This window comes from Castanea sativa, chromosome 11, assembly GCF_040712315.1.
Source record: "Castanea sativa cultivar Marrone di Chiusa Pesio chromosome 11, ASM4071231v1".
Classification (NCBI taxonomy): Eukaryota; Viridiplantae; Streptophyta; class Magnoliopsida; order Fagales; family Fagaceae; genus Castanea; species Castanea sativa.
Window position 1 is genome coordinate 54,759,782 of NC_134023.1, and position 22,097 is coordinate 54,781,878.

At 34.2% G+C, this 22,097-nt stretch overlaps 1 protein-coding gene across 1 annotated transcript; it reads left to right on the top strand.

Annotated features, from left to right (window-relative positions):
* Positions 1–2,183: 2,183 nt before the first annotated feature.
* Positions 2,184–3,191, top strand: LOC142616741 (uncharacterized). The gene is made up of 2 exons (XM_075789530.1): positions 2,184–2,678; positions 2,847–3,191. Exons 1-2 carry the CDS (start codon positions 2,184–2,186, stop codon positions 3,189–3,191), a joined length of 840 nt encoding a protein of 279 aa, XP_075645645.1.
* The last annotated feature ends 18,906 nt before the right edge of the window (positions 3,192–22,097 follow it).

A 22,097-nucleotide genomic window follows, 5' to 3' on the forward strand; every position in this document is an offset into this window, starting at 1 on the left:
CTGATAAGGTTACTAAGGCGGTATCTAGGGATAATTTTAATTTGAATGAGGACAATCCAGCATAGCCAGTGGTTCGTTGGGCCTATGAAGGTGTTGGGCCTTCTTCATTACAAACTCAAGGCAAATGGACAAGGCTTAATCAGATGGACTTTGGGCTGAGTGGAATTACTAAGGCCTTTAGTTTACCAACACTTGGAAAAAGAAGCTCACAACTGAGAATTGAAGCAGATATTAGCATTGGTCAGGAAGCACAAACTATGAAGCGTGGCAGGTTTATTGAGAGTAGTACAAGGGAGAATGATATATTGGCGGGAGTGGTATCCCACCCTTGCCGGGAGTAATGAAGCTATTAAGTTGGAACTGCCAAGGGCTTGGGAACCCTTGGACAGGTCGTGACCTTCGCAGAATTGTGAGGGAACAAGCTCCCACAATGTGCTTTTTAATGGAAACTCGGTTGGATAAGGAAGGCTTTGTGCGATTGTATGACAACTTGCCTTTCCCGAACCAAATCATTGTGAAGTACCCGGATTCAGGAGGAGGATTGGCTTTGATTTGGAAGAATGATGTAAAGTTAGAGGTTATTAATTTCACTGCTAATCATATATTAGCCAAAGTTAAGGAAGATGATGGTTTTGAATGGCATTTGACATGTTTTTATGGTTGGCCTAAAGCAAGTCAGAAGGAGAAGTCTTGGAAGCTTTTAACTCACTTGAAGTCTTTCATTGATGGCCCATGGCTTTGTATAGGTGATTTTAATGAATTCCTTAGCTCCTCTGAGAAACTTAGTAAGCGTCCACCACAATATGGACAAGTTGCAGCATTTAAGGAAGCATTGGATTTGTGTTAGTTAGAAGACTTGGGGTTTAGAGGTTATCCCTTTACATGGAATAATAAGCGGCCTGGGGATGCAAATACTAAGGTGAGACTTGATAGGGAAGTGGCTTCAAAGGAATGGAGGGAGAAGTTTCAGCTAAGCTCAGTCACACATCTTTCATCTCATGCTTCGGACCACTTGCTTATTATACTCCAAACCAAGAGTTTCGGCCTGAACAGATTTAGGAAGGATAGGACGTTTAAGTTTGAGGAGTCATGGCTCATGTTGGATGATTGTGAAGCTGTAATAAAGGATGCTTGGGATCGAGTTGGTCATGGAGCTGCTAGTTTGAACTCAATAAAAGAAAAAATAGAAATTTGTGGGGCTGATTTATTTGCTTGGGGTTCAGGTAGGTCCAACCCGAACAATGAAGAGATCAAACACATGCAAAAAAGAATTGAGAGGCTGAATGAAGCAGAGATTACAGCTGAGAGTAGGGCAGAACTTTTGGAAGTGAGTAAGTGGTTTGATGAGCTTCTACTCAAACAAGAGATTTATTGGGCGCAGAGATCTAGGATTGCTTGGTTAAAATATAGGGATAAGAACACAATTTTTCCACTCTAAAGAAACTCAGTGGAAGAGGCGTAATCATATTCAAGGGATTAAAAATGAACAAAACCAATGGGTGGAAGATATGGAGGATGTAGCAGTGGTGGCTTCAGATTATTTTGAGAATTTATTTTGTGCAGGACCATGTGACCAGATGGAGGAGTGCCTTGATGCAGTGCCTTGCAAGGTAACCCCTGATATGTAAAATATTTTATCTAGTGAATTTAATGCAGATGAGATCAGAGTGGCGGTGTTCCAAATGGGACCAACTAAGGCTCCTGAACCTAATGGTATGAATGCTCTTTTTTACCAAAAATTTTGGCATATATTGGGTGATAGTGTAGTAGTCGCAGTTTTGAATTATTTGAATTCTGGTGTTATGGTTCTTGAAATTAATCATACCAATATTTTCCTTATTCCTAAAGTGAAAAACCTTGAGAAAATGACTGATTTCAGGCCTATCAGCTTATGTAATGTTGTGTATAAAGTTATTTCTATGGTGCTTGCAAATAGACTGAAACAAGTCCTGCCCCATATAATCTCCTATACTTACAGTGCATTTGTTCCTAGCCGTCTCATTACAGACAATGTTTTGGTGGCTTATGAAACTCTACATACCATGTATAGTAGGAAAAAGGGCAAGAAGGGGTCGATAGCATTGAAACTGGATATAAGCAAAGCCTATGACAGAGTTGAGTAGTCTTTCCTACAGGGCATTATGCAAGGGATGAGTTTCCCGGAAGGATGGATTAAAAGGGTGATGGGTTGTGTTACTACAGCTACATTTTTTGTACTTATTAATGGAAAGCCTTTTGGGCATATTCAACCATCTAGAGGAATCCGTCAAGGAGATCCTCTTTCACCATATCTATTTCTTTTGTGTGCAGAGGGTTTTACTTCCTTGTTGGGAAAGGCACAATTGGAAGGGCGTATACATGGAGTATCAATTTGTAGACGTGCACCAACAATTTCTAACCTATTATTTGCAGATGATTCTCTATTATTTTGTCAGGCAACCCGTAATGAAGTTGAGGCAATTGTGGATATTCTTCAAGTTTATGCAAAGGCTTCAGGTCAGAGTATAAATTTGGAGAAATCATTAGTGTACTTCAGTAGTAATACTCAGAATGACAAAAGGATAGAGATTATGGAGACTTTGGGTGTCAAAGAGGTGGAGAGGTTTGAGTCATATTTGGGGTTGCCTACACTCATTGGGCATGCCAAGTATCAAACATTTTCTTTCTTAAAGGATCGAGTATGGAAAAAACTACAAGGTTGGAAAGGGTTATTGCTATCAAGGGTAGGCAAGGAAGTGCTCATCAAAGCGGTGGCCTAATCTATTCCCACTTATACTATGGGAGTATTCCAATTACCAATAAAATTATGTGAAGAGTTAAACTCTATGTGCACAAGATTTTGGCAGGGACAGGTGGGGAACGAAAGGAAGATTCATTGGAGAAGTTGGGATAAGCTGACCCTTGCTAAGAAGGAAGGGGGAATGGGATTCCGTGACTTGAGAACTTTCAATTTGGCTATGCTTGCCAAGCAGGGATGGAGGTTGCTGCAACAAAAGGACTTGCTTTTGTACAAATGTTTTTCAGCCCGGTACTTTCCTCGGTCTCAATTTTTAGATGCTGTTGAATCGCCTAATTGCTTCTATGTTTGGAGAAGTATTATGGCTGCCCTTCCTATTCTAAAGGCGGGCTGCTGCTGGAGGGTTGGAGATGGGGCGTCAATAAAAATTCTGGCTGATAAATGGATTTCTTAACACCCTACAAATAGGGTTTTGTATCCGACTAATGTGGATGTGGGAGAGTAGTTTATGGCAAACCTGATTGAACCGGGTATAAACTGTTGGAAAGAAGATCTTGTCAAGTCAGCTTTTCGTAGTGAGGATGCGAAGGCCATTTGCAGAATCCCTTTAAGTCGAAGGCGAGTGGATGATCCAATAATCTGGAAGCATAATCAAAATAGGAGGTATTCTGTGAAGTCTGGGTATTATGTGGCACGGCAAGTCATGAGGAATGGCAACTGGGCAGAGTGTTCAAGGGGGAATGATGAGCTAAAGGTGTGGAAGGCTTTATGGAAGATGTAGGTCCCTAACAAAATCAAAATTTTCGGATGGAGAGCTTGCCATGGAATCCTGCCAACCAGACTTAACTTAGCTAAGCGTAATGTTATTGCAGAAACTGCTTGCTTGATATGTTTGAAAAGTCCAGAAAATGAGATGCATGTGTTATGGGACTGCCCTGCTGCTCAGGACGTATGGGCTGGAAGTTGGTCTAAGTTGCAGAAATGTCCACGTGGACAGCAAGACGTGATGCAGCTCTTCGATTACTTAATGCGTAGGTTGGAACTAGGGATGGCAATGGGGCGGGGCGGGGCCGAAGGATAGGATCTTCGCCCCCGCCCCGTATAGATTTTTGTTGCCCCATCCCCGCCCCTCCTCGCCCTGCATGACGAGGAAAATTTATTGCCCCATCCCCGCCCCGCAAAGACCCACGAAGCCCTGCCCCACACCGTAAAACTTTTTTCTTGTTAATTTTCCTTATAACTATTACCATTTTTTCAAATAAAATGACATGTTTCAATATTAAAAATATACTTGAAATTATAAATAAATGTATCCTATCCTATCAAATCAAACTAATTTTTAGCAAACTAAATAATATTATCTAAATGTTTAACAAGACAATGTCACAACAAAAATCTCATAGTATGACACAAAAATCTCATATTATGTTAATGATGAAAAGTAAGTTCAGATAGACATATAAATCATGAATGAAAAGACAAAAAAAAGAGTTAAAATTAGTACCTTATTTCCAACTTTGCTTGAGAGAAAAGAGAGGTAGAACCACGTTAGATATAATAAAATAAACTGATGATATATTTTTTTAAATAGTAGGATTTTAGAGTATGAAAAAATTACAACTTAATCCTTATTAACACTGGGTGGGGTGGGGCGGGGTGGGTCTAAAAAGTGTAAACCCATCCCCGCCCCGCCCCATGGTGCAGGTCCGAAATCTCGCCCCATCACCTTTACGGGGCGGGGAAAACCCGCACAGGACGAAGCGAGGAGGGGCGGGTTAAGCGGGGCAGGGAAAAATTGCCATCCCTAATTGGAACCAGAGGAGATGGAGTTATTCCTAGTACAAGCTTGGATATTATGGAATCAAAGGAATTGCGTGTTGCATGGAGGGAAGCTCAAGGATCCTGGATGGCTGAATAAAAGGGCTGAGGCATGGCTGGAGGAGAGTGCACAGGTGCAGGAGCAACTTGCGATTACATCGAGGGAACCTGGAAGAATTGTGTGGCGTCCACTACCTCATCCTTTCTTCGAAATGAATTTTGATGGTACCATATTCAAAGATAGAGGAAGGTCTGGGTCTGGGGCTATGATACGGAATGAACACGGCGAGGTAATGGCTGCACTTTCTGCTATAGGGCATTCAGTTTCGGGTAGTGAAGAAGCAGAAATTTTAGCATGCAGAAAAGCCATGGAATTTTCTGTAGAGGTGGGTTTCTCTGAGCTAATAGTTGAAGCTGACAGAGTTAATGTTATGAAAGCAATCTCCTCTTCAAGTCCGGACTTGTCAGTTGTAGGGAATGTGCTTGCTGATATTCAATGGCTCATAAGTGGGTTAAGGAGGGTATCAATCAACTAGGTTAAAAGGGATTGTAATAGGGCAGCTTATGTTTTAGCTAGATACGCTAGTAACTTAAATGAGGATATGTACTGGATGGAAGATGCACCTCTAGTTGCATTGGAAGCTATGTACCAGGATTCAGTTTTAATAAATACATGATGATCGATTCCGTCTTCAAAAAAAATCTAATTCAACCACAAAATAAAAGAGGCCTACACAAAATACTAATAAAAAACTTTATTATGTATTATATGACTTTTTGAAAAATATTTCTACTTCTAAAAAAACCATGTGAAGTACGGCTTAATAACTAGTATGTTATGAAAAAAATGAAATCATCCAATCAACACATGGATGGTTCATAAAAAAATATAAAAATAAAAAAACATCCAATACATGGGTCCAAACTCCAAACAGTAAAGGGAAGAGAGAGAGAGAGAGAGAGAGAGAGAGAAGATGCTCTACCTTTGACTCAGCTAAGATGATGCAGACAAAGGGAAATAACTTGCTAGTGTAGTTTTGGTTTCTCTTAGAAGTAGATCTGGTACTGACGCATCATTCAGTGCTACTGCATTTTGGTCTCAGTATTCACTCTCTCTGCCTCACGTCTCAATACTAGAGTCTCTCTCTAGGTCAGGGTTTTTTTTTTTGGGAGCCCGGGGGGAATTTGATGGAATGATTTGAGATCATATTAGTTTTGTTTTAATTTTTTTAAAAGTTGGGCTAATGTTTTTGATAAATTGGCTGAATGTTCCCAATTTCATTTAGCTTTTTTTATTGGTAACTTTGTTGTTGGGTTTCTAATTTGTTTTTCTGGGATTTTTGATTTGTAAAACTTTTATTGGCTTTTGCTTTTTATTTAAGAGGGTCAAAGATTTTGTTTAGGGTAGCAACTATGAACATTATGGTATTAAATATAGGAATTGCTATAGCTTGATGGTAAACTCAAAGAAACTTCACAGTTTCTATGAGTTTATGATTTCATGATGATGCACACATAATTATTTGTAACATGCCTTTTATTAAGCTATATAAATGCCAATACTTTCTAGACCAATTTATCAATTCAGCCATTTGAAAATTTATCTATGGCATGTTGGAGTGGATCTAGAAATATAAATTAATAATGACTTTTGGACATTTTTTGGATACTTTTTTTTATAGGTAATAAAAGTTTTATTGATAGCAAATGTGCAATGTGTTTACGATTGTAAACTCACAGCAACAAAAAGAATCTAGCCCTGCTAGTTTGTTAGGCAAAATTGTGCTTGGCATTGTTGAATGTGAAGACAAGGCCAATGCATGGTAAAAATCCTTTAATTGTCATATAATTTGTAGAATTGATTTGTTAATGAGCAAATACACAACTCTTTAGTAAGAAGTCTAGTGTCTAACCAATAACCCTGTGAATCTTAAAGATTATCAGATCATATTCTTACATAAACATAAAATTCCATTGACACCAATTGTTATATATTTTAGTGGAGATAAAAAGAAAATGAAAATCTATATAAAATTAAGCTCATTTAAAAATTGAGTCACAGCAATACAAATATGTACTCATATAACTCAATAGGAAGACCATAGTTCAAAGAATAATATTTGAATGCTTAAAAAGTTCCAAGTTTCAGATTAATTTTATGAACAAATTATGAGTTTACATTAATTAGTTTTTCTGAACTGTTTTGGTTCGACAAACCAAAATTACTGTTCCTATAGCTCTTAGCTCTTTTTATATAGTTTATAAATAAATAAAATACAGTATAATAAATAGATAATAGAAATAGATGTGGAAAGTTTTGAATGGGCTTTGTCATTGGTTTCGAAATTCGACTTTGGGTTTGGGTTTGGGTTCTATTTTATAAAATTATTTTTGGGTTTAGAGTGGGCTAACGGTATATTTTTATTCTAGGCTTAGCTTAAGTTGGGTTTAATGAAGTTTTGACTGGACTGCGTTAGTTTTGGGTTGTAATTGGGCATTTTCTTCCCCAAATTAGACAATAAAAACCTAGTGCAACTTGAAGTATTTAATAATCAATTTTGACCGTTTGTCTCAGAGCATTAGTTTAAACTTTAAACTAAAACTGCCATTGCAAATAAATGCCTTTTACTGTTTCCCCCCTCCTAAATTAGGCTTTATAAAATTTTAATTCCTTTAATATTAAAAAAGTAAAAAAGATTATTGCAAAATTGTAAGGCATACATGAGTAACACAAAACGAGTTCATTTGGCTAATTGGGCAATACAAAGTGTGTGTTTGGCAAAAATTAAAAAAAAGTTAGCTTATTTTACTAGTTAGCTTATTTTTTATACTATTCATGGGTCCTACTACATTTTTTGGCTTTATTCATAGGTTTTACTGTACTATTCAGCTAATTTTTAGCTTTATTTAAAATACTTTCAGCAAAAAATTTTCAGTTCCAGTAAAATAAACGAATCTTAAACAGATCTTAAAATTGCGTGTTTTATTGCCAAATTGAGTATAAATGCATCATAATTGTTGAGCGCTCCATTTCGCTTCAAAAAGCCAGTAAGCTCTACTTCAACTTCAATTGGAGAATTTGGAGTAATACGTTGTATGGTAAGCGTCTGAAAAGCATACCTTGGTATCACCTTCTACCATGACTAGCTAGAGCTGCTCCTCTTCAGCTAGTTGTAATGCCCAAAAGCCCAAAGCTTCTATAACCAACAGGATACAACTATGAACTTCGTTGGCCCAAGTTTGATTTTATTTAGCATTACTCATAACAAAAAGCGCAATTAGACCTCTAATTTGATGCGGGCTCGTTTGTTTTTGCTTAAGTTGAAAGAGGTTTGGGATCCAATTGGGCTGGATGTGCTTTGTTGTATTTAAGAATCAATGGAGCTCAGGCAGTATTATTTAGTAACAGACCGGGTCAAGCATGACTCAGCCTAACTTCGTGCGTGTGATCAAATCGAGAGAAGTAATAAATTGGGCTCTTTTTGAATCTCTTGAGAAACTAATAAAAATGTCATCATGACAAAAGGCGAAGTAAATGGGCCTTCTAAATTCTAATGATGCCACGTTTATATTGCCTTATATTTTTATTTTTATTTAATCTTTAGAAAGCATTGCTTCTTTGCAACAATTATTTATTCATTATTTTCAATGTTTTAACTCTATAAGGCCCAATTAGACAAAGTTATTTTTAAGCATTCAGCAATTTTGATGACCTTTTCTTTTCTTTCTTTTGTTTTTCTTTTCTTTTAGGAAATTGATGAACTTATCTTGGTATTAAATAGCTGGCCGATATGTTATTAGATTACAAATTTAAAGTGGAGTGGTTTTTTTTATACAAGATAAAATTTTTACTCTAGTCTAATTTAAGTGTATATGTGTGTGAAGCTCCCTCCTAGAAACTTGAACCTCGGTCTTTGCCCCCCACATCCTACAAACATTTATACTTGTGGAGTGACCACTGCACCAAGGGGGAGCGGTGATAGTGGAGTTGTTAAATCCTCTGGTTGAGATATTTATTTGAGATCTCTTTCAATGCAATACTTATTAACACAAATTTTATTTTTGTAGGTCTTATTAAGATAACATTGATCCTGCCTTATCTCACATTTTAGCATTATAAGGTCTTGAAAACTCCATATTAGGGGCAGTTGTGTGTCTAACATGAGAGAGAGAAAGAGAGAGAGAGAGAGGCTTATAAATTACCACATGGGTAAAATTTACACTACCAAGAACTATTAGTTTAGTTTATTGTAAGTACAAACTAGATGTTTCTTTTCCCTTGAATTTATATGATTTTATGTGCATTTTCTTTGCAAACTTTCTAGCATGGAATCCTAAGTTAGTAATCTCTTAAGATTCTTCTTGTTCTTCATGTTTATCCTTTGCTAAGTTACCTTGGTAATTGGGAAAAAAGAATTCATAAAGCCTACTGTCATTATACTAATATACTTACTATCAAAGATGTGGCAAGTTATCTTTTGGAAATCTGGTCTTTGATTTTTGCCCATCTACCCTTTCCTACAAGTTTTCCATTGCAATCTTTTGACTTGATTTCAAGGTCAATTACAAACCATTATATGATTACTTTGAAAAAAATAAAATTACAGAGCATATGCATTTTGTTTTCTTTTTATATGTTCTATATATGATTACTTTGAAAGTATTTAACTGACTGCATCTTACCCATTTAAATGCTTGTTCCATTTTGTATTAACCACATATTGTACAACTCTATTATTTTGATACAACACAATTATTAGACATATATTGTTTTTCATGTATCTAAGTTTTCCTTTAATAATTCTTTGTTACCATCAATGTCATGAGAAATGGATTTCATTTACGTAATGAGATTTTTCCCCCTTTTCTTCAAAAACAAATAGAGACAATATATAAATTGAAGAAGACATGAAGTTTCTTTCCTAATTTGTGCTATTTATTGCTTCAGATATGTAGAGAATGAACCAGAGGAAGATTGAGTTTCAATTCCAATGTTGCTTTGTCTTATGACGATTTAGCTTGGGATAATCTTCTCGAGACTTGAAGATAGATTTTCTAATTCTTTTTTTATATTGTTTTTACATGGGCAGTAAGTCACCTTCATTAGGAAGGATAAGAAAGGAAATGGTGGACGAGAACCAAGTGACTCGCTGCCACACTGTTGAGGCTTAAGAAAATAGTATTTTAACCACCATTTTCCATTGTCAATGGTTGTAGGTATTTGATAAAGAGTTTCATTTGAAGACACTAGCATTATTCATTATTGAAATTTAACCTTTTTAATGCCTTAGCAAAACTCGGCTACTCCAATCGGGAAATTATGCTTTTTCTTATCACTCTTGGCAGATTTTGAACAATAGATTATATTTTTAAGTCATATATAGGCTTTAAGAATCAATCTTAGTTTTTCTTATATAAAAAAAAATTAAAAAAAAAAATCAACCGTAGTTACATAGTAAAACAATGACTAGAAAGTTTTTTATAATTCATTTGATAATTATTTGGTAGATTATTTGAGTTTTTAATTGTAACCAAAATTTCATATGAATGGGATTAGCTACCTTTGCCATTTATTTATTATTATTTTTAATGTTGTAATATGTCACGCTGATTCTATATTTTCTTTCTTTTTCTTCTTCTTTTTCTCTTTTTTTTTTTTTTTTCCTTTTCTTTTTTAATCAAACTAAGTTTGCCACATGTGGCCAAATGCTTTGTAGCTTAATTGGCAATGCCCATGGACTAAGTATTTGGAGGTCTAAGAGAAAATGGTTCGACCTACAGGATTGACAGTATATTGTAACTATTAAAAAAAAAAAAAAAAAGAAAAAAAAAAAAAAGAAGTTTTCCATACATGATTTACCAACACATGCAATTACTTTTGAATGCCATTCAACAATCATGGTCAACCTAAATAAGTTACTTTGGATTTATGCGTTGGCTTTAATAGCCCTCCCATCTTGAAGTTGTAGGATAGGATAAGAAGTTATTGGATCCAATTTAACCGTGAGTATTCTGCATTTGAAGAATATAGTCCCAATAGGTAGATCATTGGCTAAGTTTTCCATGAAAACACTTCTTTTTAAGTTTTCCATGAAGAATATAGTAGGGTTTTCTCTCTCTTGCTCACTCCGGAAATATCTTCAAAACACTTCTCGTACTTCCTCTAGAAGCTACCCTAGACAATTAAATTTCAGCCACAATTTGCCTAGAGTTCTAGAAGCTGCCTTGAGAAAGAAACAAGAAAAGGGGAGAAGTGCAGAAATTGAAAACTTGTAGAAACTGATAGAAAATAAATGAAGCCAGCTAGGAGCTTCAATAATGTCGATTACTTAACCGACCTCCAGCAAGTATAAATAGGAGCCAAGGAGTTCCCACATGTGTATATTAGCATAATCACCAAGCCTTTGTTAAGAGAGTCCATGTGTCTTACAAAAGTGAAGTGTGTACGGTGGAATGGTGTCCATTAAGTATATAAGTTGGCGTGTGTGTCTAAGTGAATGTAAATTGTGTCTATGTACAAGCGTGTTATCATTATTTTGAAATAAAAGGTTGTTTGTTCTGTTTCATGTTGTGCTCTTTTTGTTCAGCAATTTAGTATCAGAGTTTCCATTAGTTCAACAATCTGGTATCAAAACAAAGAGATCAAAGATTGTGTTTGTGCTGTCTATGAGTATATTTGGAGGTGCTCATTTTGCTCATATACAATCTGGAATTGTGAAGCTTGTGATCTTGGAATAACCTTACTCGATTGCGCGAAAGATTTCGCCAAGCCGTGATTGTGGACCTCCAAGTTATTTGTAGCATTAGATGGCTCAACAACCAGAATTACAACACGTGGTCAACTTGCATGGGGTCATACTTGCGAGGACAAGATATGTGGGAGATTGTGGTTGGTGGTGAAACCACACCTCCTAAGAATGCTGAAGCATTTTGGAAGTGGAATATTAAAACTGGGAATGCTATGTTTGCAATTAAGGTAAGTGTCGAGGAAGAGATGTTGGAGTACATCAGGCGGGCGTGCAAACACACCAAGGGTAGCATGGGACACCTTTGCAACACTATTTTCAAAGAAATTAAAATAACGTGGGACTACAATCGCTTGAGAATGAAATGATTTAAACGGTAGATATTTCCGTTAAATTGTTCGTGAATTGCAAGAGGATGAGTTTTTTATGAGTAAGTATTCTACATAGTTTGTCTTTATTCATTGAATTATAATATGCTAAAGTGGGATGTTACTATTGAATGGTGCAAATAAGGAGTTTTGCATTAATTCCTTTTTGAATTTAAATACTATATTTTTTGGCACTAATTTAGGCTTTTACTGTGTTAATATTATTTTCTCAGATAAAAAAGGGATATATTTGCAAATAAAATAATAATAATAAGACATACAAAATTAAGCATGGGAGTTGATAGGATTTATTTGAGATGTAACTCTTTTTCTTTTTTTTTTTCCATTAATTTGAGATGTAACTCATTATAGCGTCGCAATGGACTTTAAGTGTATTGTTAATTAAGTTCATTCACTGGTTGTGTTGTCTTATGCAACATGCATCACTCATACTACAAAACACGCGGGTTATAGGATGTTTGTAATTCATGCACAAACATAGTAATCTCCTATTCTTAGAAATGTTGGGGGCTATGGGTTTTCCCAACATGCTTATGCTGTTATGCAAGTCACATGCATGGATTAGTCTGTTATTATCAGTAACTTCAGCCTTGGCTGTGGCATATCAATCAGCCCTACTTAATTGCCTGAATAGTTGTGGAGGTGTAGAAATTCAAATTCCATATCCTTTTGGCATGACTCAGACTCAAAGATGTTAACTACCTTAGCTAGATGACAATAACCTATTTCCATCAAAGGCCACAATATGGAGATCTTAATGTATCCAGCCATTAACTGTTACGACAAGTCGGGTGAACCTGTGGTAATAAGCAACCTGTCTTCTCTTTGGTCCACCATCTTCACTATTTCTTCTGACACTCTAAACATGTTCATGGCCATTGGGTGTGACACCCTATGCATACCTCGATGATTTACTTAACAATGAACCATTCTCTCTCGGCTGCATGTTCGAATATATGCATTAAACATTAGCAATGTGGTCAATGGTGCTTGTTCTGGGGTCGGGTGTTGTCTAGCTGAAATTCCTAAAGGATCGAACAAGAATTACTTTGGAGGCACATAGCTTTTCTAATCACACAAAGTATATGGAAATTTAATCCATGCAGCTCTGCCTTTATTGTGCAACAATACACATTCTATTTCTTTGCTGATTCCCTTAGAAATGAAGATTTATTCCGTAATGAAATATGTAAATATGTTGTAAACACAAAGAATTACGCATGTAGAGGTATAGCACATGTGAGGATCCCGAAAACATGTATGGGTACGTACTTTGCTTTTGCCTGTGCATGCATGGACGGTTACCATAGGAACCCATACCTTAAAGACGGTTGCCAAGGTATTGTTGTTGGAAAATTTGATTTTGTATCTTATATAAAACACACAGTGGGAGCAACAAATAAAGATTTATTTCATTCATGATTAATAACATGTACTATGTAAATTTCAGAATTTAAGAACAAGATAGCGCACCTTGGTGTGTAGAAATTCAAAACAAAGATTAGAAGTACTTGGGAACACTTTTAATTTTCACTCCAATTCTACTTTACGCCCAAGCACTACAAAAAAAAGGTTCTATAGCCGCGTTTTTTTAGGCCACGTTTTTAACCATGGCCTAAAATGCGTAACTATAGGCCTATGGCCGCGTTTTTGCAAACGTGGCTACAGGAGATACTGTAGCCACGGTTTCACAACCGCAGCCATAGCCACGATCTATAGCCACGTTTAAAACGTGGCTATAGGGCAATTGGTGACTTGCCCTAAAGCAAGATTAGCCGCGTTTAAAACGCGGCCATAGACTTCTTAAAAATGCGGCCATAGAACATGGCTATGGCCGCGGTTCTGAAACCGTGGCTACAGTATGTCCTGTAGCCACGTTTCTAAAAACGTGGCTCCAACCCATTACTATGGCCGCGTTTTGAAAACGCGGCTATAAGCCCTATATCGTTTTTCTAATTTGTCTATAGCCGCGTTTTAAAAATGCGGCTATACACTTTTTTTTTTATCATATTTGTACTCCACAAATTCTGCAACAAACGTTGTTATAAATTTTAGAAATGCTACTATAAAAAACCTGTCACATACACAATTCCAACTTCTTGTTCCTGTAAAATTCCAACGCATGCAACAAAATAACAATCTCAAATCTGTCACAATCTCAATCAAGCTTTAAAGATTATGGAAAATTATCAACTTTCAAGGAATATGCAATTGAATACAGCAAAAAAGTTGCAACAAGCATCAACATATGATTTTTCAACCATCCTCAACTACAAACATTACATTGATGCTTCTAGGGGTTCCTTCCATCTCCAAGCTCTTGTCTACAAGTGGATACCCTTGTTGCCTTCCAGGTAGAACACAGTTTATGTTTCAATGGCGCTACAAAAATATAATGGCAGCAGTTAGACAAGATTAGCGGCTACATCTATAAATACAGACACTCTAAAATGTGGCAATGAACATTTGCTAGCCATAGAGCCCATTATACTAAAAAGATAGCAAGCTTTACATGAGGATAAAATCTGGCAAATTGTGTTCTTCATATACACTAGAACCAAAATTACAAAACTACAAACCAAAATTACTATAAAATATTCTATTAATACTGCGTTCTTCATATACACTAGAACAAAGCTTTTAACTTGGAAGGGATCTCGTAAATTCAAATTCCTTTGGTAAGCTCAAAGAGAAACAATAATAAGCAATGCAAATCAAAAAAGACCCAACCCAGAAAACCCAATGGCCATCCCACAAGCTGCCTCCTTGCAACAATGTTGTATCTATAAATACAAACACTCTAATGAAAATGCTTGGTAAAGTTAGAGAACTTTATGCCCAATTCATGTTTATAATTCTAAAGCTATTATAATTTTTACGGATGAAATTTGGTCTCTACAACTTCTTACCCAATTTATGAAATCAAAATCTTCCACATTCAATGGACCATATCCATATAAAAAAAAATTGGATGTAAATTATCAGCAGATTTTGTCTCAAATTTTTGCACCTACCTAGAAACAAACCATTCTCTTCTTCATCAAATGAAAATGGATGTGCAACTATCACTACAAGCTCTTTCAACCTTGTACCTACTCTTCATCAAATTCCACAAGCTTTTAGTTTGACTAAACCATTCAATAAACACAATATTGGAAAATAAAACCCTATAGCAATGTAGGAAGGTGGGTATGTTGTTATTACTCCATAAGTATTAAACGAGATGACAACAACATTTTGGTGAGGCATGCTTTCTACAGTCATTATCCACATAAAACCAAAGGCTTGTTCATTGGTTGAACATATGTAATGGTTTGGTGAGTCTAAAGGGCTAAAACCTTAGTATTCTAAGTTCTGTAGAACACTCCCTGAATGACAAATCAATTACTATGAAACATATATTAAAATCCTCCCTTTTCCTTTTACTTTTATACTATTGGAATGTTACAAGTGCAATCTGTCATTGTGAAACTACAACTCACTTGATCAGGGTCCACCTGTTGCAAATTTGTCTCTTCAGCCTTCCTATCAGAGTAATGAGAATGCTTAGTGTTCACGAGAGAATAGGGGAAATTGAACAGCCTGCATTAAAAAGAAACGAATAGAAAAGTTAAATTCTAATTACCTGCAGATATGCAAGTCTACCAGGGTGTTACATGTGACTATTCATGAGATGACAATGAAAGAGAGATATGCTTGTCTACTAGCCTAAAGAAATTGACTTAAGAATCTCCATCACGATGCATTTGGGATCCATAATGGAGAGAAGGACCTCCACACCTGAGTTTAGGTTAAGCAAGCTAGTTTAGATCTATTTTCTACATAAGAGAGTTCCTGATGTGCACAATCCATTATACTACTAGACATTGTGAATACCATCATATGCATTCTTGAATAGATTTTTGGATAAGCAAACTAGTCTTTATGAGTTGTTCCAACAAGTTAACAGAGCACTTACACGTATTAAACACAATAAGGTGGGGGTAGATGTTACTTCTAAATATGCTAAATCTATTATGATTACTAGGTTAGTTTAAATCGAGAAGTATACCACTAATATATTGACAAGGGAAATATTCCATATCTATGTGCCACAATTTGTTTACTAAGAAATCACTCTTCCATAAATTCACATATGAAACAATAGTATTCACTAATTCTGTTTGTATGTGCCGTAAATGATCCAAAGAAATCAAACCACCTACTTGCACTTGGATCTAAATATGGTAATTTTCATCTCATAATGTTTATAACTTGAGTTGATATATAACTCACTTTCATGAACTACAAGCTGGTCTCTTGTTGCAAAGTATCTAAAAGAAGCAGACAAACTACAAAGAAATCCATATTTAAAGGAAAAAATTCATCTATAAATAAATCACGTACAATGTGTCTTGTTCACATCTATATTTGAATACCATCATGGCAACATTTGAAAAAGAGACAATCAAAAGCATATGTATTTCTGGATCATTCATTCTTAAGTTCCCAACAAGGCAACTTCTAACTTGTAGGAATTTCTTATTATCCCTTCTGCAACTCCACTAGCAACAGAATTATTTGCATTTACATGATACAACTATTAGAGCTTCAAAAAAAAAGGAGATGGTCATAAGAGCAGATCCCTTTGCATAGAGCCTTAGATATTTATTTATATAACTATTATAGACTTGAATTTCAAGAGAAACTTCACAATATTTTTGGGTCTGTCCTTGACTTTCATAACCCACTTGCATGTATATACATACAAAGGAAATTCAAATTGTCCCCAAAAGTATTGGTTTCACAATTAATATAAGAAAAGGTCCCCTGGTCATGTAAATTTTCATGCATGGGTGATGGGTTCGGGCTACATCAATAGGCCACAGGACTTGACAATGGAGGCAAGCAAGCAGGCAACGTCATAATGAGCTAAAGTTGTGTTCTACAAGTGCCCTTGCAAGAAATTGAAAAATGGGAAGGAAATTAAAAATATAACTTTAGTCATGATTGCATGTGCTTGAAGAGAAAGTCCAAATTTAAAGAGAATTTTTCTTTGTGAGAGAAAATTTCTACTAACATGTGCAATACATGAATCATGATGATAATTGCCTTAATATGAGTACTCCCTTTGCATGTAATACAATACATGGTACTATCTAAATGAGAAATTTATGAGCCATTCTTTCATATGAATAGAGTACCAATTAGCCATTCCAATCCTCCTTAATATATCCCAATTGATAAATAAGCTTTAATAATATATATATCAATTGTATGTACACAAAATTAAACATCATACATATGGCATCTACGATGCCTCAATTTGCAGATTCAAATTATTATTTGCAAGACCTATTAATAATGCATATATTATACCTTCATATACATATATTATTCCTCTAGCAAATCCAAATCCAAATATATATAGGATACAATGTCATAAGCACATTTATAATTATTACGTTAATTTTACTCTAAGTGAAATTTCATTTCCAAAGTTCTTTAAAATTTATATTGCTATTTAATCAAAGTCTATAACTAAATTTTTTTAAATCCTAAAAGGAATTTCAATTATTATTTTTAATTTTAGCCTAATCATTTAATATCATTTATAGTTTTGATTTAAAAAAAAAAATCTGTTTTACATAAGAGACTTCCTTCATATATATATTTCTTAAGGTTATTATTTCTTTATACATATTAAAAATTTAACACTTTTTCATGATATGTATGAAAGCTATTTTATTTCTTAATAATTCCATAGTTACAACAATGGGAGTGAAGAGTGAGAGGGGGTTTTGAATCATAAATGTTTCCATTAGAAAAACTAAGATTTGTTAGTTGAGTTTTGTTTGTTTGATAAATTTCAATTTTATTCGAAGTACTATAAAAGAGAGATAATCCACCTTTCAAGCAAATTTTATGACCACTAGTAGATTACCCTTATTGAACCAAAAGGACTCACTAGAAGTAATAGAAAAGTTTGCAGCCACATGAGCAGAAAAATTACAAGTCCTCTTAAAGCTAACCGGAAAAAAAAAAGAAAAAAAGAATAAAAAGAATAAAAACATTCTCTTAGAACTATTGTTAGTTCTAATAACCCAGTAATTCCCTCCTCTCTCAATGCCCAACTCACTCCGGAAAAAAAAAAAAAAAATTCTAATAAATATTATTCTTGTACAAACAATTTCCTCAATGAACTTTTTGTAACCTCTTTACTGGGTTAAAAAATGAAGAAACGGAAAGGTAAATTATAATTTATTTCAATATATTTTTGGTCCAATTGTAATTTAGAGCATAAACTCCTCCTATGGTTTATAAGAAAATTAAATCATTAAAGTTCCAGCTAAAATAATGTTTCAGAGTTTCTTTTAACCCAATAACAATGGGTGAAAATGTTCACCATAAAAATTTTGTGTAATTAAACTATGGGATCCATTCAAACCCATACCCTTGATATCATCCACTGTTACCCATGCTAGATGTAATATCACAACAGCTTGGATAAGTTCAACTTTTGAAAGTTCAACCACAACCTTACCTGAGAAGTGAGAAGTATGTAAGATTTCAAATGTCAGCATTTTTTTCAAGCAATAAAATGATGTATAAAGATACAAAAAAAGACAGAAAAGAAGAATTAATAGAGAAAAAAACTCACCACCCCGGCAAAAGCCTGCAACCCCAACTGAAGAAGCACCTTTACTTTTCAAAGTTTCAATTATTGGCTTGGCCTCTTCAAATCCTTTATCCTATAGAAATAATTATTGAGCTTCAGATACTATTAGTGCAAACTGAAAATTGCATAGCACTTAGTACAAAACTGTAATATCGTTGGATCTAAAGCATGTTACAAACTGTCCAGCTTTACAATTAGAATCATTTGCAAGTTACACAACAGAATTGGGTAAAAGAATCAATTGCATGTTACAAACTGTCCAGCTTTTTATTGGTAGTAGAATCAATTGGATGTTCGAATTTGGTCTCAATAAATCAAGTGAAATCCTTCATCTAGATATTCTAGTATCAAGATAGATGGTATGTTTTTTATAGGTAAGAATTAAGATATATAACAAATACACGTATACACATAACTCCAAAAAAATATAATCATTTATTGAAGAAGCTCAAAAATGTAAATTTTGCCAAACAAAACATCACATATAATGCATAAGCTCATGTCTACATAACTCTTGAATCATCCAAGTGCAGCAACATTAGAAGCAACCTTTAGGCTTCTTTCCTATTTCAAGTGTCTCCTAAACAAAGTCCTTTTTCCTTCTCAGTTCTTTTCATCATTCTACAACATAAAAATCACAGTCAACATGTATACATCTCATAAAATCCGTAAGCCTTGTTCCTTTTTTTATAAGGAAAAAAATTCCTTTACCCTTCTTAGTTTGACTACGGAGAATCAAAGTGAATTAAAAACTTTTTTTTTAAATGAATAATTTAAAACTAAAAGGTCAAAGTTTATTTCTTTACGGTGTTTCACATAGAGTGGATACAAAACCATGTTTTTAATAAGAGTTCAAGCTAATTTCAAAACACAAACAGGTCTAGTTTAATATAATGCAGCAAGAACCTTTGAGAATGAAACTACTATATACTTCAAATAATTGGAAACTTGTAAATGCATAAACTCAGTCATGATTATCATGAATGAGCTCTAAAGTATAAACTACCAAATAAAATTGAGTGGCATCATTTTAGGATAATAAACTATACTGCCATAATTTTGTTTTTTTTTACTTATAAAACATTCCATTGACAAATTGAAAGTACTCAAATAAAACTTTCATCAACAAATTCAGAACTATTGATTTAGAATGTAACTATAATCATTCATGTTGACTTTTAAAAGTTCTACAAAATGACAATGTTACAGTAGCAAACAAAGAAGCAATGTCACCATGATACCCTCAACTATATAGATTTCTGTCCATTTGCATAGTCCATCATGTGATTGTTTTGTCATTGTACCAGCCATCATTAACAATTTAACACACACACTCCATTTGCATAGTCCATCATGTGATTGTTTGGGCAATTGTACCAGCCATCATTAACACACACACACACACACACACACACACACACATACATATATAGTGAAACTAATAGTAGCCAATGAATAAAACAAATAAAACAGCTATATAAAGATGCTTGTCCATTTGCATAGTCCATCAACTATACTAAATAAAAACCCTCAACTATATAGATTTTTGTCCATTTGCATAGTCCATCATGTGATTGTTTTGTCATTGTACCATCCATCATTAACAGTTTAACACACACACACACACACACATATATAGTGAAACTAATAGTAGCAAATTAATAAAACAGCTATATAAAGATGCTTGAATCCCAAACATACTAAATAAAAACCCACAATAATTCATAATTTGATTCATACAATTTTTCAGTAACAAACAAAAGAATCATTATTAGTATGAGAATGAAGATAGCTTCACCTTGCATAATTAGCTAACATTACAACAACCCTATTTAGATTGGCTAGAATGAAATTTAATTGCCACTAATGAAATCCTGGCAACAGAGTATAAAATATAAAAATAGCAGCAACTAAAAGTTTGTAGCTATGAAATTTGGAGTTAGAAGATTGCATAGCAAAGATCGCTTGCTAAACTCTGTTTCAAAAAATAACATAAAAAGTGCCAACATTAAGATCAAATCAGGACACAACTAACAGCCCTAATTGTTTTAAAAGGACCTGCAATTATTTGCACAAATATACCCTTTATAACAATTCCTACAATCTACTAGTAAAAAGTTAAATTACTACTTGTTTATAAAATTATAAGTGTATATTACCTACAATCTCTTGCACAAAGATTCAAATAATCGTTGACTTTATTTAAATAACTCATAATTTTTTTTGTTAGATACATTACAAGGCTGCAAGAGAGGATATGTGGAATTAAATAACTCATAAATCAAACCACATTTATACGACCCCATAAAAAATGTCATCAATATTAGATTTTCACTTTTTTTAAAAAAATAATAATAATATAGGACTATCACCCATTAACTCATATAATTAAAGGGTTGTTTTATAATATATAATTTTTTATCACCATAACTATTACTAGTACTCATTCAAACTTTATTATAAAATATACGTTGCCTATCTTATATTAACAATTAAAATTATCAATTAAAAAAATAATTAAAATTATATAGGTATTAGCATATGCATAAAGTATATTTTTTCAGTATTAAACAGTCCATGTTTAAATCAATATTTTTTCACCGCACAACACAGCGAAATCATTGGTCACAGAGAAATCCCATTACCGCATTAAAAAAACGGAAATACCCCTGCGCACGTGCCCAGTTGCTGTGGCAGTTTCGGAAGTTTAACGGTAAATTAATGTAGCCGAGGGGAAAAAAAAAGTAATTTCACGAGAACTGCACAAAGTGCCAGGAAATCAAAATCTCCGAAAAAGGAAAACCGGAGCAGACTGTGAGAAGCAGGAAAAAAAAACACAAACATGACGAGACTACCCTTCCAACATGGTCATATCCACAGGCAGGGGCGGAGGGAAGGGAGGGCAGGTGCCCCTGAACTTTTATTTTTTTTTTTTACTGATAATGATAATGTATTGAACTGAAATGTCTTATTTACCCCTACACAAAAGACAAAAAACTTTTCTATTTATTGGGAACAAACAGCTACATGATTCAGAACTCAACAGCCTTAACTAATAGAACTCTAAAACTACTATAACTTTAATATAAAACTATTGGTCCCACTTAGTAATGATTAAAAGAAAAGAAAAGAAAAAAAAACCTACTGCTAATGCTATATGCCAATACGGAATAGGAATCACACCAGCCTAATACTAATAGAACTTTTTTTGTTTTTTATTGGAGTACTAATACTAATACTAATAGTAATAGAACTCTGGAAAAAAAAAAAGTGTATATCTAATACAGTATAAAGCACGCCTCCCATAAAAAATAAAAAAAAGTTCTTTAGATTTTTTTTTTTTTAAATTAAGTAAGGGGAGAATAATTAATTTTTTCATAATTTGTAATTTTGTTAATATAATAAGGGTAAATTTAATAATTTATTTGGTTCAGCACTTCTAAACTCTGCCCTCCCTCAAAATCTCTCCAATTTTGGAGAATTAAAAATGAGGGGTTAGAACTCATCCAAACCCTCCCAAATCCCTCCCCCTTCTTTCTTAAAAAATATCCAAATAAGGTAATTTAACTTACTCTCCCTCTCTCTACTCAACTTCCTTGTACTCACCTTCCATCCAAACAAGTTATTAGAGTTTCTGTTGAGTTTTTAAAAGCATTCAAGCAGAGTTTTTTAAAGCATTTAAGTCATTGAGTCACATTTAAATATTCACAGGTATATTGCATACTCTTAATATTCATATTTAAATTTTT

What these genes read in the sequence shown, in the direction of transcription:
- LOC142616741 (XM_075789530.1), top strand. Translation starts at nt 2,184, where the DNA reads ATGGGTTGTGTTACTACAGCTACATTTTTTGTACTTATTAATGGAAAG. An exon ending in TTTCTTTCTTAAAGGATCGA is followed by an intron (nt 2,679 to 2,846) that starts GTATGGAAAAAA and finishes AGATTTTGGCAG; the next exon opens with GGACAGGTGGGGAACGAAAG.